Source organism: Fistularia commersonii, chromosome 10 (assembly GCF_037954325.1).
Source record: "Fistularia commersonii isolate RoL2024-O1a breed Wild chromosome 10, RoL_Fcom_v1.0, whole genome shotgun sequence".
Classification (NCBI taxonomy): domain Eukaryota; kingdom Metazoa; phylum Chordata; class Actinopteri; order Syngnathiformes; family Fistulariidae; genus Fistularia; species Fistularia commersonii.
The window spans coordinates 11,114,485-11,127,968 of NC_141293.1; the positions used below are offsets into that span (position 1 = coordinate 11,114,485).

General features: G+C 46.1%; 1 protein-coding gene across 23 annotated transcripts in view; it reads right to left on the reverse strand.

Moving 5' to 3' along the window:
* Positions 1–13,484, reverse strand: part of syngap1b (synaptic Ras GTPase activating protein 1b) — a 154,978-nt gene that overhangs the window by 37,965 nt on the left and 103,529 nt on the right. For 12 of the 23 annotated variants that reach the window (XM_086153747.1, XM_086153742.1, XM_086153740.1 and 9 more), the window contains 2 exons: positions 8,382–8,473; positions 5,024–5,145 (listed from right to left, as the gene is read on the reverse strand). In XM_086153747.1, the coding sequence (XP_086009873.1) occupies positions 5,024–5,145; positions 8,382–8,473 (214 nt within the window). Of the gene's footprint in view, positions 1–5,023; positions 5,146–7,991; positions 8,474–13,484 lie in introns of all 23 variants that reach the window. The other 11 variants (XM_086153734.1, XM_086153730.1, XM_086153739.1 and 8 more) reach the window with 1 other exon arrangement.

The window sequence follows — 13,484 nt, forward strand, 5'->3', positions numbered from 1 at the left end:
GCAAAGGTTTCAAGTCTTAGAAGAAGCAGAAAAGTGATTGTTAGTTTGAATTAATGAAGGAGAGCTTGCTGGAAACAGCGTTTGCTAATTTAGTGATAGAAATGTCGGGTAGAAAAAAGAGAAAGAACGCCAGAAACACAGAAATAGTGAAAGTCATCTTGAATTCTTCTCTGTATTTTTGCCACGAAGAAATCCATAAAATAGTTTCAAAAGTATGTTTTTGGGGCTGGAGAATGGATCAATGGGATTTACGTTGATTTCAACCGGAGCAAGTGGTTTGCGAACAGAGTCAAAAAAAGGAATTTAATTTGTAAGCCGAGGTTCTTCTGTATGTTAATAAAAGTACCACTCTTGAAATGTACTTGAGAAGCAGAGTAAAGAATGTCTCACTATCACACAGGGCCAAAGGTGGATGTTAAAGAAGTTAAGTGGGCGCCATGGAAACCCCACGTGACTCCCATTTCAACTGGTTTCTATAAATAAACCGTGAACGTGTCCAAAGGCCCGTGGGATCGGTGCATCCTCTCGTCAGGCGCTGACAATAATCCTGGTGGACGTGGAGGTCGCCGCTTGGACGTCACATGAACGTACCGCCTGTATTTGCTTAACTCAGGGGGCTATGCGGCGCGTTCTCCGGGTGGCGTCTCTCAGACGGAGGCGTCTGAGAGCCGGCGCGGGGGTTTATTGTTTTGGATCTGAAATTAAATTTAACGGCTAAATTATTCATGCGGTTATGAAGATCCTGGATGCAACGTGGTGGCAGATTAAAACTGCGCGGCGAAGACGCCGGATCCAGACCGGAAAAAAGGCCGCTGCCTCAGTGCTCTTCTTTTTGTTATTGGGATTTAAATTAGACTGAAACTGGAAGGATTAAGATATTTGACTTTATATCAATATAAATATTTTGTATATCATTGAAAATGTTTTAAGTGAGATCTAAAAGTATCATGCCGTTTGACTCAATCGGCTGCCGGAAAGTGAGATTTCACACATTTTAGCAGATTTGAGTTTTTCCGAGCCCAGACTCACTCAGACCTTCTGTTTGTTTATTTATTATTAATTACTTTTTATTCTGAACCTATACAACAACAGAATGGAAAAAATAAATCGATAATCTTAAACGTCAACTTCCTCCATCTATCCCTGCTCTCTGCATCCTCTCGCACCAATAAGCTTCATGTCTTCTGTCACTCCGTCCATAAATCTCCTCACTGGTCTTTCTCTTGACGGTCCAGCTTCAGCATCCTTCTACCCAGATCTTCACCATCCCTCCTCTGTCCATGTCCAAGCTATCTCAGTCTGATATTATCTCCAGAACATCCAACATTACATGACTTTTATCCAAAGCGACTTACAAAAAGTACAATTCAGTCACCGAAGATCCAAAGTACCAGTAGTCGGAAGTCAGAAGTGACCACTCTACTAAATAGCCATCTCAGAACCATATACATACATACATTCCTTTAATCGTTTTTTTTTTTTTTTTGTCTGTTTTGTTTTTTTTTCAAGGGAGGTTTGGGTGCAACATGTTTCTGTCGCACCGATCGACTCGTTCCTGATCCTCTCCATCCTCCTCGCTCCGCTGCTCTCTCGCCCCGTCCCAAACCAACAATACGGCCGGTCTCACCACCTTCTTCGGCACCCTTGCCTTTATGGCAGATAATCTTTTCTCCACCCGTTCCAACCTGCTTGAACTCGCTTCTTCACTTCTTCTCCACGCTCTCCACCTTCTTGATCTCCACTTCCCGTAGTGTCAAGGTCCCCCTCCCCATAGCATACCTCCACCTCTGGAGGTTCTCCTTCACCTGCTCCAACTACACATCACCACATCATCTGCAATCATCCTAACATTGCTATTTGTGTAAGCATTAGCAGCTGCTTCTATTTATGGGATGGATCCCTAAGGAGGACGCCGGAGCCTTCAGGCATTTGCAAGAACAATATAAGACAATCAATTAGTTTTTTTTAAGAAATAATAGGCAAACAGGCGTCGGGTTGGTTGGTATTTACGGCGGCTTGTACTTCAGGGCTTACTGGGTAAAAAGGGCGCGCTGTTCCAGCGCAGCCTCCCTGGGCGCGTTAAGATAAGACAGGCGAATGCGAACGAAAAAAAGCCGCAGATGTTCCCCACGTCAGCCAGGGGAAACAGCCGAGGCCGAACGGGAGGGAGGAAATGGATATCAGCCACGAGAGTGCCGGCAAACAACCTTGACTTCACAAGAATCTTGACTTTTCAACTGCTCCGCGACGCCTCAGACCGACCGGGGATAATAGACAACCTCAGCCTTCCCGGATGAATAAATCATGTGGAAACACAGCTCGGCGCAGCTGGCTTGAAAAAAAAAGCCTCTCGCCCTCTCCTGACTGCACTTCTGCCCTGTGTTTATATTTCCATCGCGACCTTGTTCACCTCTGAAGTTTGTCTCCTCGGTAGTTTTTTTTTTTTTTTTTCTTTCTCGGAGACGAGCTGACACTAATCCTGTTCGTTGGGCTGGAAAATACGCTGACCTATAATCAATATCATCTAATTGCACTTTGACATTGAGGACTGTCAAACGTAATTTTACCGACGACCTTAATGTCAATCAAATATCTAATTCTATTTAGATGATGGCACTTTGGGCTGCTGTAATTTATTAAATAATTTTGAAGAAGATCAAACAATATAATTAAAACTGAAAATCAATCAGAATATAACACTGGCAACATTTTTTGCTTTAAATTGTTTCTGAAATGATCGGGGACGGGGGCATAAGAAACACTTGAAAACAACAAGAAAAGTTGATTTCAAACTTTGCCAGTTGTGATTAAAATTCAGCAAGACTGAACAAGATGAGCAGACAAATTTGGAATTTTCTGAACAGTCAAAATGTTATTTTTATTCATTTATTTGTTCGGCTATTCAGCTTATTGCTGTGCTGCCGGAGCCTATTCCAGCTGTCATTGGGCGAGAGCCCGGGTTCACCTTGGACTGATCAGGAGGAACACGGAAAACCTAAAGGAATCCCGCAGAAAACACGCAAACTCCACACGGAAAGGCCCTGACGGAATCCAACTGGCGCCCACGTTGCCGTGACGCAGGAACGCTCTCCGCCAATGTGCTTCCGAATGACTATTTCACAGAAAGAAATTTCCCACGAGAGGCAAAACATTACCTGACAGTCGTGAAGACAAATTTTAAAATTTAGAACATTACATCTCAAATGTGATTATGAGACATAAAATATGTTGATATGTGTGAGTGCTTTATGCATATATCATATATATCAAGTATGATCTATATATAGTATGCATATAAATTGAATGTGTGTGTGTGCGCGCGTTCATGTCTGTGTGTGTATATATATATATATATACACTATGAAATGGTGATAGATGTCGTTGTTTGAAGGATTTGATAAATGAACCCGAGAGTGCTGAGTGATGTGAAGTCCGCTGTTTGTGTGTGTGTGTGTGTGTGTGAGTTTGTGTGCGTGTGTGTGTGTGTGTGTTGCAGCGTCCTTTATGAGGCTCCTCGTCTTCTTCATGCCGCCTGTTGCGAGGATGTTAAGCGATGGCAGCTCAGTGCCAGCAGCGTCCTGAGCTCCTTTCACAACACACCGGGGGGAGTGCCTTGTCTCTCTTTCTCTCCCCATCCCTAAATACTCCCCCGCATAACTGAAGAGGAACGAGAGGAAGATTCTGAAAACGTGGAAACCGGTGATCCACCTGTTGACGGCCGGCAACTATCTTCTATGTACAGAGGAGGTATAATTAAGCAAATCACTGACTCATAATGGTACGTGCAGCTGCCATATGGCTGTTTGGTGGTTGCCATGGAGACAGGAGGATGTGCGTTCATAGCACCGGCAGGAGAAACTGTTTTCTATTTATTTATTTTTTTCATTTTAAGAGACACAGCACCGGTGCTGCGAAAGAAATAAAAAAGAAATCAAAAAGGATCAGCGGTCCGTTCCATGACGAGAAGGAAGTTTTCAATTTTGGTACGATCTCGACAAAATCTGGTAAGGACAGCAGCTGCTTAAGGCTTTGTATCCACACTCTATGAAATGTATTATTTCAAAGACGCAAGCTTTGCACTCGTACCGAACAGAAAAAAAAAAACCCACAGGGGCGAAACACAGGAAGTTCACCCCAGCCAGCCGCCATCATCAGGTGGACCAGCCAATCAGACGGCACCCGCTGTGACCGCTAATGGGTGAGACGACTGAAAAAGCGATAAATGTTGAATCGACCACGAAGATCATCTCTGCAGGAAAATCCGGTGTTTGAACAAAACCGTTTGCTGGGCTTACACCAGAAGATTTTCACCGTCGCAGACTAAAAACTGAAAGTCGGAAGGTATTTTAAGTTTTACCAGTGGCCGTCATTTGGATCATTAAGTATAAAGTGGTAATCTGAGCTGTTTAAGATCAGTCTTTTGCCAGTTGCGGCCTTATGACAATATCAAACATGTTTGATAAAGTCTGTCAGTCTTTACGGTGACGTAACACAATCAGTAACCAGTAGATGAGCCCCAACAAAAACGTAAACAGGAAACCTTGTAGACAAACAATCACCAAAGGTGGCAGAGACGGCATGGTTGAACGTGAACGGCGAAATATGACCCGATCAGTATGGAGCATCCAGAAAGAGGAGCGGATGGAGGCGTGGACGATGTCGTCCAGGCGTGGACGAGGGAAAAGCGATGGATTGAAATAACAGAGGCTCTAATACGCGGTGAAAACATTGCAAGGTGGGAAACACAGCTAAAAGAATCCAGATGTTTTGTTAGAAGTGACCCTGTAAGATTTACAGTCTTTGTAAAATCTCAGTCTGCGACTAAAAACTGGTCTTTATCTTGGAGCAGGTGTGAGATGATAGTTTTCCACGAGTCTTTTCCAAATCTTTTCAGTCTTCCGATGCATGGGTAGCTTATGAAAAAAAATTCGGGGATGTAAAACGGTGTATTGAATGTGTTCAAGCCAATCCCGACACACCTGCGGAAGGTTGATAAAACACACACACACACGGGGTCACTGACCGGTCTTGGTCGGCACTGCGGAAGCGGGGGAGGATCATGTGGCGGAAGCTGCTGCTTCGGTCCAGTTTGGGCTGACTCTTTGCCCTCTTGATGGAGCCCTTCAACCTTCTACTGAGGAAACTCTGGAACGTGAAGGAGAGGAAGGAGCGAGGGGAGGGGGAGACGGACGGACGGACGGACGGACGGACGGACGTGGGGGTTGAACGTTCCCAGGAATCCAGTGAGATGTTGTTTACACAAACACACGGTATGTGATGGTTGGGTGGGGGGGTAGGGGTGGGGGTGGGGTGGGGGGGGCAGGACACATTTGTTATCAACATGGAATCAGACACCCACTGAGAAAGGGCACAGTACCACCGCACGGCCTTTAGTGGGCAGCGGCGAGCTGCGCGGTGGCACGCGGCGGGACGCCGTTCCCTTCCGGCACAATAAATCACACAATCCCTGTGATTGGATTGTGATGGTTTATTATGGTTTTGCGGGGGAATCCCGCTGGGAGGGCGTGGAGGAACGCGGCCGCACAGCAGCTTTGAGCTCTTACTTACTGACGGCCCGCAAATAACACACAAGATGACTTTTTTTTTTTTTTTTTTTTGTTGATCTCATTCTTTTTAATCTGGTGTCACATTTTACGCTGCCATTCAAGAACTGGTCATCATACTTTTCTTATAAGTAGTGCTATTATAACAAGCTGCTACTAAAAGTCGCATTTGATTTATAATCGTCTTTGGTACCGAACGTTCCCGGTTCGATTCTCGGCTCCTCCTAGTGGGTCGAAGTGTTGTTGACACTGACACTCCTGGCGCTGATGGACGGCAGCCCACAGCTCATGGTTCATCCATGATGGGCAAATAGCAGAGATCGAATTTCCCCACGAGGGATTAATAAAGGATAAATTATTGTTATTACAACCAGCAAAACTGCAAAAAAAAAAAATAAGCTGGGGATTTCCAGGTTGTCTCTTTTGGGGGAACAAAACGGGATGATCAGAAATTATCATTTCTCACCTCGGAATGTGACCTTTTTTTTTTTTTTAAACATTCACCGCACGCGTGCAGAAGCCACCCGCTGATGTCATCCGTGTGCATCTGGTTCCCAAGAGGGGGAATGACTTGGTCGGGGGAGTTGGGGGCAAGGACACCTCATCATCCGGCACGAGTCAAATGGCCCTGAAGCCTGGCTGGAGGATATGACTAAAGTCTCAGGTCCGCCTGCAGGTGAATAGCCCGCGTGACTAATTTGATTTGATTTGATTAGCCACTCTGTCTGACAGTGGGAGTCCCAGAATCTCAAAGTGATCGATATTCGCCAGACAGAAGGGGGGCAAAATCACAATACACACAAGACTACAAAGTTAAAAAAAAAAAAAAAAAACCCTCTCTGGTCTGGATAAAGACGCTCCGAGGTTCATTCCAGGTGACAGTTGGAGCTCATTTGCTTCCATCCAACGGGATACGACAAGTCGACGGGTTCCCCGCCCTTCCTGCAAGACCCCCAACTCCCAGCTCGAATATAATCAGAGGACCTGAAATATTGATACACGACCAAACACTCGGCGATAAAATAATTTTGAAACGCTTCGTCCGAGGCGCCGCCACCGTCGCTCTAATGGCGCCCGGCGTTTCTCTCCAGTGCGCGGAGGCAGCAGACAGGACAGCGAGTGATCCCGCTATTTCCGGAGAACAAACACCAGTGGGGGGGGGTTGATGGAAAGGAGACGAGTGACGTGGACCGAAACCGCACGATAAATAAATAAATAAGACCTAGACACCGATCTATCGTTGGGGTCTTTTATGCTTCATACGCCACGATTGAATGCAGCGAGTAAAAGAATAAATGTATTATTTCTGTACAAAGACAGAACACGTTTTTTTTTTTCTTTTTTCTTCCACGCATCCCCAATCCCTCTCTTTCTGTCAGAAGTTGCTTCCACTACAAAACAGAAATGCGATGATCCCGAGGGGAAGAGTGACAGCACATTCTTTTATTCCGCTCGCTTCTTTGTAGTCATTAAAACACACGCGTTTGAGTCACGTTGTGTTTTAGCCAGTTTGGAACAAACCACATTGACTTTACGGGGTGAGCCAACCCAACCCGGCCGTTTATTTCCAAAATTTAATGTTGTGAATCTCACCAATGTCATAATGTCATCTTTTTTCAAACCGTTTACGGGTTTTGTGAAATTTTCTGATGCCAGAAGCACAGGACCTGAAGATTATGCGTATCCACGGTTACCAAGTACAAAATGCAAATTTTGAGTCATTTGCGCACTCTCTCGTAGCACCCCGACCCAGTCGAGGCAGAAGGCCACCCACACTGATCTGGGATCTGTCCGGCATTCCTGCTTCGGTAAAAGACGGATGTTTCCTCGCCAGACTCACGGGCGCCTGTCGGGTTTCTATCAATCCTTTCAAAGACTGTGGTCCAGAACTAGGGTGTCGCTATGTAAGTAAATCCTGACTTGACTGGAAGATTTCAGAGAAGTAAAGCAGGCTAAAAAGCGCAATTGTATGACAGAATACAATATATATATTTAAATCAAATATTTTTTTGGGTTGATTCGGTCTGCGGCAGCCATTTGGAGAGGAGCCGCTGCGCACAGAGCCTTTAAGGTTTCGATCAACCAGAGTAGATCTCTGGAAATGCAGTGCGAATTCTCGTCCCCGCTGAGAAACGGTAACGTAAAGCGGCGTCTGTCTGCAGAGGTTATGGAGAGGACGTAAATTAAAAATGTATCGTACGAATTTCAAACGCGTTCGGTTAGTAGTAGAGTTAAAAGTCGGCGGCGCGGAGCAGCGCGGGGCTTCAGAAACCCAACCTGACAGGAGACGAAGCAAAACCCAGATATGTGGATATTTATTCATACGTTCATTTCTTTTCAAATATCTGAACATTAACGCTCTTACACACACACACACACACACATACACATAAGTGTCTCTGCGTTGGGCAAGTTTGTGTGACATACCTCCACAGGGGGTATCGGTGCGATTAGTGTTCCTCCCGCCACTGGACTCGAACTGGCGACCCTCCAGTCCCCGCCCCAGTACGAGAAAGGGGAGGAGGAGGAGGAGGCGGCGGGCGAGTGGGGCAGGGTGAAGGACAGGGACGGGGAGAGGGGCAGCGAGCGGGGCAAGGGGGGCGTGCCGGGCCCCTTCCTGGACCCTTTCGCTTGGCGCTGCAGCCTGTGTAGGCTGGGGGAGGGGGAAGCGGCCAAGGAGAGGGGGAAGGGGTGCGGCGGGGTGTTGCTGTCCCGGCGGCTGCGGTCGTGCGGCTGGCCCGGGGCGGCCGGGGGGAGGAGGGATAGCGAGAGGGACGGGGGCAGCGAGTGAGGCCGGGAACAGGGAGGGTTACTCACGGATTGTCGGAAGGGTTGGAGGGGGGCAGTGGGAGGGACCTCCATGCTGGGCTGCTTCCCTGTGGCTATGCTCTTCCGCCGGGCGCGATGATCTGAGGAGGCAAGAGGAAGACAAGGTGAGAGGGGGCGGGGGGTTCGGCGCGGAGCGGCGGCGAAGGTGAAGCGAGGACGGCGCTGGAACTTGGCGAGGTGCGGAGGCGGAGATACACAGCCCCAGGAAACCTATTATTGACATTCTCCATTCGGGAACTGCATGCGGCGGTCTGGGTGATGTGGAGACAAGATGGGGGTCAGAGGTGACGAATGGAACTGAGGTGGTTGGGGGGGGTCACGCCTGTCTGCTGACGAAGGACGAAGCATACACACACACACACACACACACACCTCCACAGAGTCAAACACACACACCTCCACTAGTTGGATTGATGAAGGAGGAAGATGATCCGTCCGGAGGAGAGGTGGGATGGAGATGATGTGAAGGATGGGGGTCCTGCTGGGGGGTCAGGGGGATGATGGGGTTGAGATCCGCGGATACGTGGCATTAAACTAACAAAGCTCTTATTGACTTCCGTCTGAGGGTCGCTAACTAATGTTCTGGATTGGTCAGCAAGGGAGCAATCTGCTCTCAATTGATGGATGACTGAAGGAGTCTGTGCAAGGTTTGAAAAAAAGCGCGTCTGTATGCGTATGTGTGTGTGTGTGTGTGTGTTTGTGTGTGCGTGTGCATGAACACATCAATAGCAGCGGATCTTGGAGCGTCCATCAAGGAATATAATGACTCTCAGGGCTTCGTCTCAATTCCTAAGACAACAGGGTCGACCCCCCCCGCCAACGAAAGTCGGAAGATCTACACGTCTTGAACGATAAAGGCATAAAACGCCCCGACTTTTAGATTTCTACCCGCCGGCTCAGCCCACCGTGCTTTCTCCGCCTTCTAACAGACGGGTTTGTCAGAGGTTGGTGAGGAAACATGAGCAGAAAAAAAAAAACAACGCCATCGCTTTGGTCAAAGAAAGCTAAAGCTGGAAAAAACACAAGGTAAGAGGCAGAATGTTGAATGGTGGCACAGGAACAATGCTGGAGCTGTTTTGCTTCTTTAGTTACGGCAAAGGGGATGCAAGACTGCTTCACCGGGAACCTGAGATTCATCCATTTAGTTCCCGCATCGGATGGTGTTTGTGATCAGGAGGTGAAAGGGTTCATTGAAAGTGTCGTTGGTCTTCTGGTGTGAAACATGAACAGCGATATCACATCAGCAAGTACAGAGGCTCAAGCACTACGTTGATACAATTGACAAACACAAACCTCTACACATCCTCTTATTAACTTTATTCATTAACAATTATAAATAGATTTTCTTTTCTAATTCATGTTACGGAACCTATCACAGGTGCCATTGAGAGAGATGCGGGGTTAACGCCTCGAACCAGTAAATCACAGAACACATCCAACCATTCCCTCACCCATTCACACGTCACGTACAAACTCACGACCTTCTGGTTCACACACCAGGGCAATTCGAGGTCTCCCATGAATCTCCTGTATGTTTTCGGGTTGTGGGAGGAAACCAACGCAGGGACCTTCTTACTTTGGGAAGGGAAGCACTTGCTTATTAAATAATGGTTTTACAACCTGGGAGAGACTGTGTTGCAGTACCACTTTTCCCCACTAGGGGCAACAGCGAGTTATTGCAGTGAATGCAATCGCTTGTATTGAAGCTACTCTAAAACACATCTCTAGTTGAAGCATGGATGCTGACAAGATCGTCATAGGTACGAAACACGATATGGCTGAAATATACTTTTCGCTCTTCTTCGTAACCCTTCACTCATGACTTTCATCATTTTCTGCACCTCCAGCATATTTTTTGACGTCCCTGTGGTTCCTGAACATTCCACAATCCATGGGTTTTATAAAGAGAACTGGATACAAGCTCAGAGGATTTGCATTAAAAAGTCTTCTGTGTTGAGGCCAGACGGGGGAAGTGCAGTTTCCACTGGCTTTCAAACTTCTGTCTGGATATCCCAAACTCCAAAATATACAGGAATGAGTGACGACTGCTAAACATGTCATGAAAGGGACTTTGTGACACTTTAAATAGTCTTTCTGGGTCAGCGTCCATCATGTGACAGTTCGGCTACGAGGTCAAAAATGTCTCCAAACGCTCGAACTGTTCATCCAAAAATCGCCCTGCTTCTGAAACGCTGCAGGGAGGCGCTTCATCAAAAACAGCGCCTCCAGATCAGCCGCTGCCCTTTCGGCCGCTCATCTATGGTTTATGGGAAAAAGTGCCCGGCTCCAGGTTGGGCAGAGCATCGGATCTGTGTCTCGCGCCGCCTCGATCCTGTTCTCTGCTGTCCCTCACCTTCAGACCCGCACCGCCGCTTTTCCCCCACGCAGCTGCTTTACATAACTCAAATTGCACGTTTATAACCTTCCCTCTGGCCCCTTATTTTTTCACTCCTCTTGATTTCCTTGGACTTTCTGCCATCTTCATTTTTCCCTCCATTCTGCCGTGCACGGCACCCGCAGCCTTCCATTTTCCCCTCTGTTCGTATTCCTTTCATTCTCGACGCTTCGTGTCCTCTCGCTCGTCGTTTAATTTACCTGTCCAAATGTCAATCTGTTCAACCAGACCATCTCTTCTCCGCAAACCCCTCCGAACCGTTTGGCAAGACTTCCAACCTGACGTCTGACCAGAAGCGCCAGATGAAATGAGAAGACGAGTGACCGGAGGAGTCGTACCAATGAAAGCTCAGAAAGCGGGGACGTGAAAGGTTACTGGAAAAAAAAAAAACAAGAAAACTCTGTCTACAATTCAGAGAGGTTTCAGCAGCAATTGCTTGATAAGTTAGCATCAGCTCAAGAGTATTATTTATTCATTCATAATCTATACCACTTATCACGCGCTCAGGGGGGCTGGAGCCGAAAGGTGGACTTCACCCTGGATCGGTCACCAGTTGATAACAGGGCCAAATATAGACATACAACCGTTCACCCTGTCATATAGATGTACATGTAAATTTATAAGTGACATATCATTAAGAGAAATACTATTATTCAATAATGGTCTCTCATTCAGAGAAAATAACCATTCACCCTCTCAGTCACATGTCATATAGAGACATATTAGACAACTATTCACCCTGTCATTCACACCTGATAGAGAAATATAACTATTCACCCCATTCAATTGTGATATAGAAATAACTCTTCATACTTTCATTCACACATGATTTCGAAAAATAGAACTATTCCTTCTCTCATTTAAACATTACACACATTACACAATTCCTCTCAACCATGCCTCATGTAGACATACAAACAATCACTCATTCACTAATTCTCTAATTGATTCTCTAATTGTTACTTCATATAGACATACAACCATTCAACCTCTCATCCACATTTCATGTGGAGACAAACAACCTCATTCGCACATCCTATGGAGGCATGTAAGCATTCGCTGTTATATTCACATGTGATATGGAGTGATACAACTATTATCTCACTCATGCACACTTCATATAGAGTTAACATACGCTCTGTCATGCATGCGTAATACAGAGACCTACAATGGTTCACTCTCTCATTCAAAAAAAAACATTCATTTTTTTCATTCATGCATCATATGAACACACAACCGTTCACTCATTCACAAATCATATAGAAACATACGATGCACGCTCTCATTCTTACTTCATATAGGCATTCACTCACTCATTCAAATGTCAGGACAATATAAGGACGAATCTGAAAAACCGGAGGAAAGTGGAGAGCCCTGAGGAAACCCATGCAGACACAGGAGAAAAACACAACGGCCCCCTGTCAGAATCAGAACCAGGGACCTTCCTGCTCTGAGGTGGAAGCGCTGACTCCTGGTCATGAGAGTAGTTTTGGAAACCATTTCTTTGCACGAAAAACAAGAATAGGTTTCCACTTTGTTCAAAGGAAACGATGATCTTGTCCTTTAAGACGCAGCGACTGGATGGAAAGTTGACTCTGCATGGCCTCCGTTACTGCATCCGTACTAACGCGTTTCAAGGAGAGACGTTAATTATCTGCAATTATCAGGGCAGACGACCTGCACCGATGGAGGTCACGCCGCCATTAGCTGCGCATCATAACGGCTGCTATCTCAATCCAAACGGCCTCCCAAATATGCGATAAATATCCTCTGCAGAATCACATTTAGAGGGAAGGGCCTTTCCATGGGGTTTGTCCTCTTGAAATCATAATAAAACCGGGAAGTGGAGGTTTCATTTCATCCGCCGATGAAGCCTTTAATAGGGAGGGAGGCGCCTTGATTTTGGCTGTACGTTGCAAGTCTCACACACACACACCCGCCCCCACACACACACCTTGTTGTTTACCTGAAGACAAAATCGCAATAGGACCGCATCTTTTCAAACCCGAGCTGATAAAATGGCGCGGCAGACGGTCGTGATATTGTTTCTTTTTTTTGCCGCAATATCTTTTTAAAGGCATCTCTGAAGAGGCAAAAATAAATATATAAATCAGATAATGCATGGGGATTATTGTTGTTATTATTCCTGGTGATAAATGACCTCTTGGAACCAGCGCTTGCCGCCGTTTCACGTCAATATTTTATTTTCATTCAGGAAATTTTGCTGAGCAAGTTCCACCCGCGCCATGCAGGCATTTACTTTGCTAATCTCCAAAGAGACTCCAAAGCAGTGGTGGGATTTAAATATGGTTTCACCTCCAAAACACTACTTTTCCGACCTCCCCTGCTCGGGTGCATTGCCAGCTTAGATTTCGGAACTTGTGCCGACCCGGGAAAAATGTAACCCGGACATATAAACAATTTGTCTTTGGTCACAAAGGGCCGATTACTGCTGATCGAAAGACTGCGGAGTATAAATCATGGTTGAGAGTTTTAACACCTTGCATTTAAATACTCGTACTGAGGGAATGAACTGGAACACACACACATGCACCATTCCTATTCATTTGACTCAGCCTTCTTTAACAGCAACAAACTGTGATTGGATACAATATCGTATTAAAAGAAGGACAGTTATCCTATTCAAAGGAGCAAAAATGTCAAATTAATAGTATTTTAAAGGCACTGTTATTTGA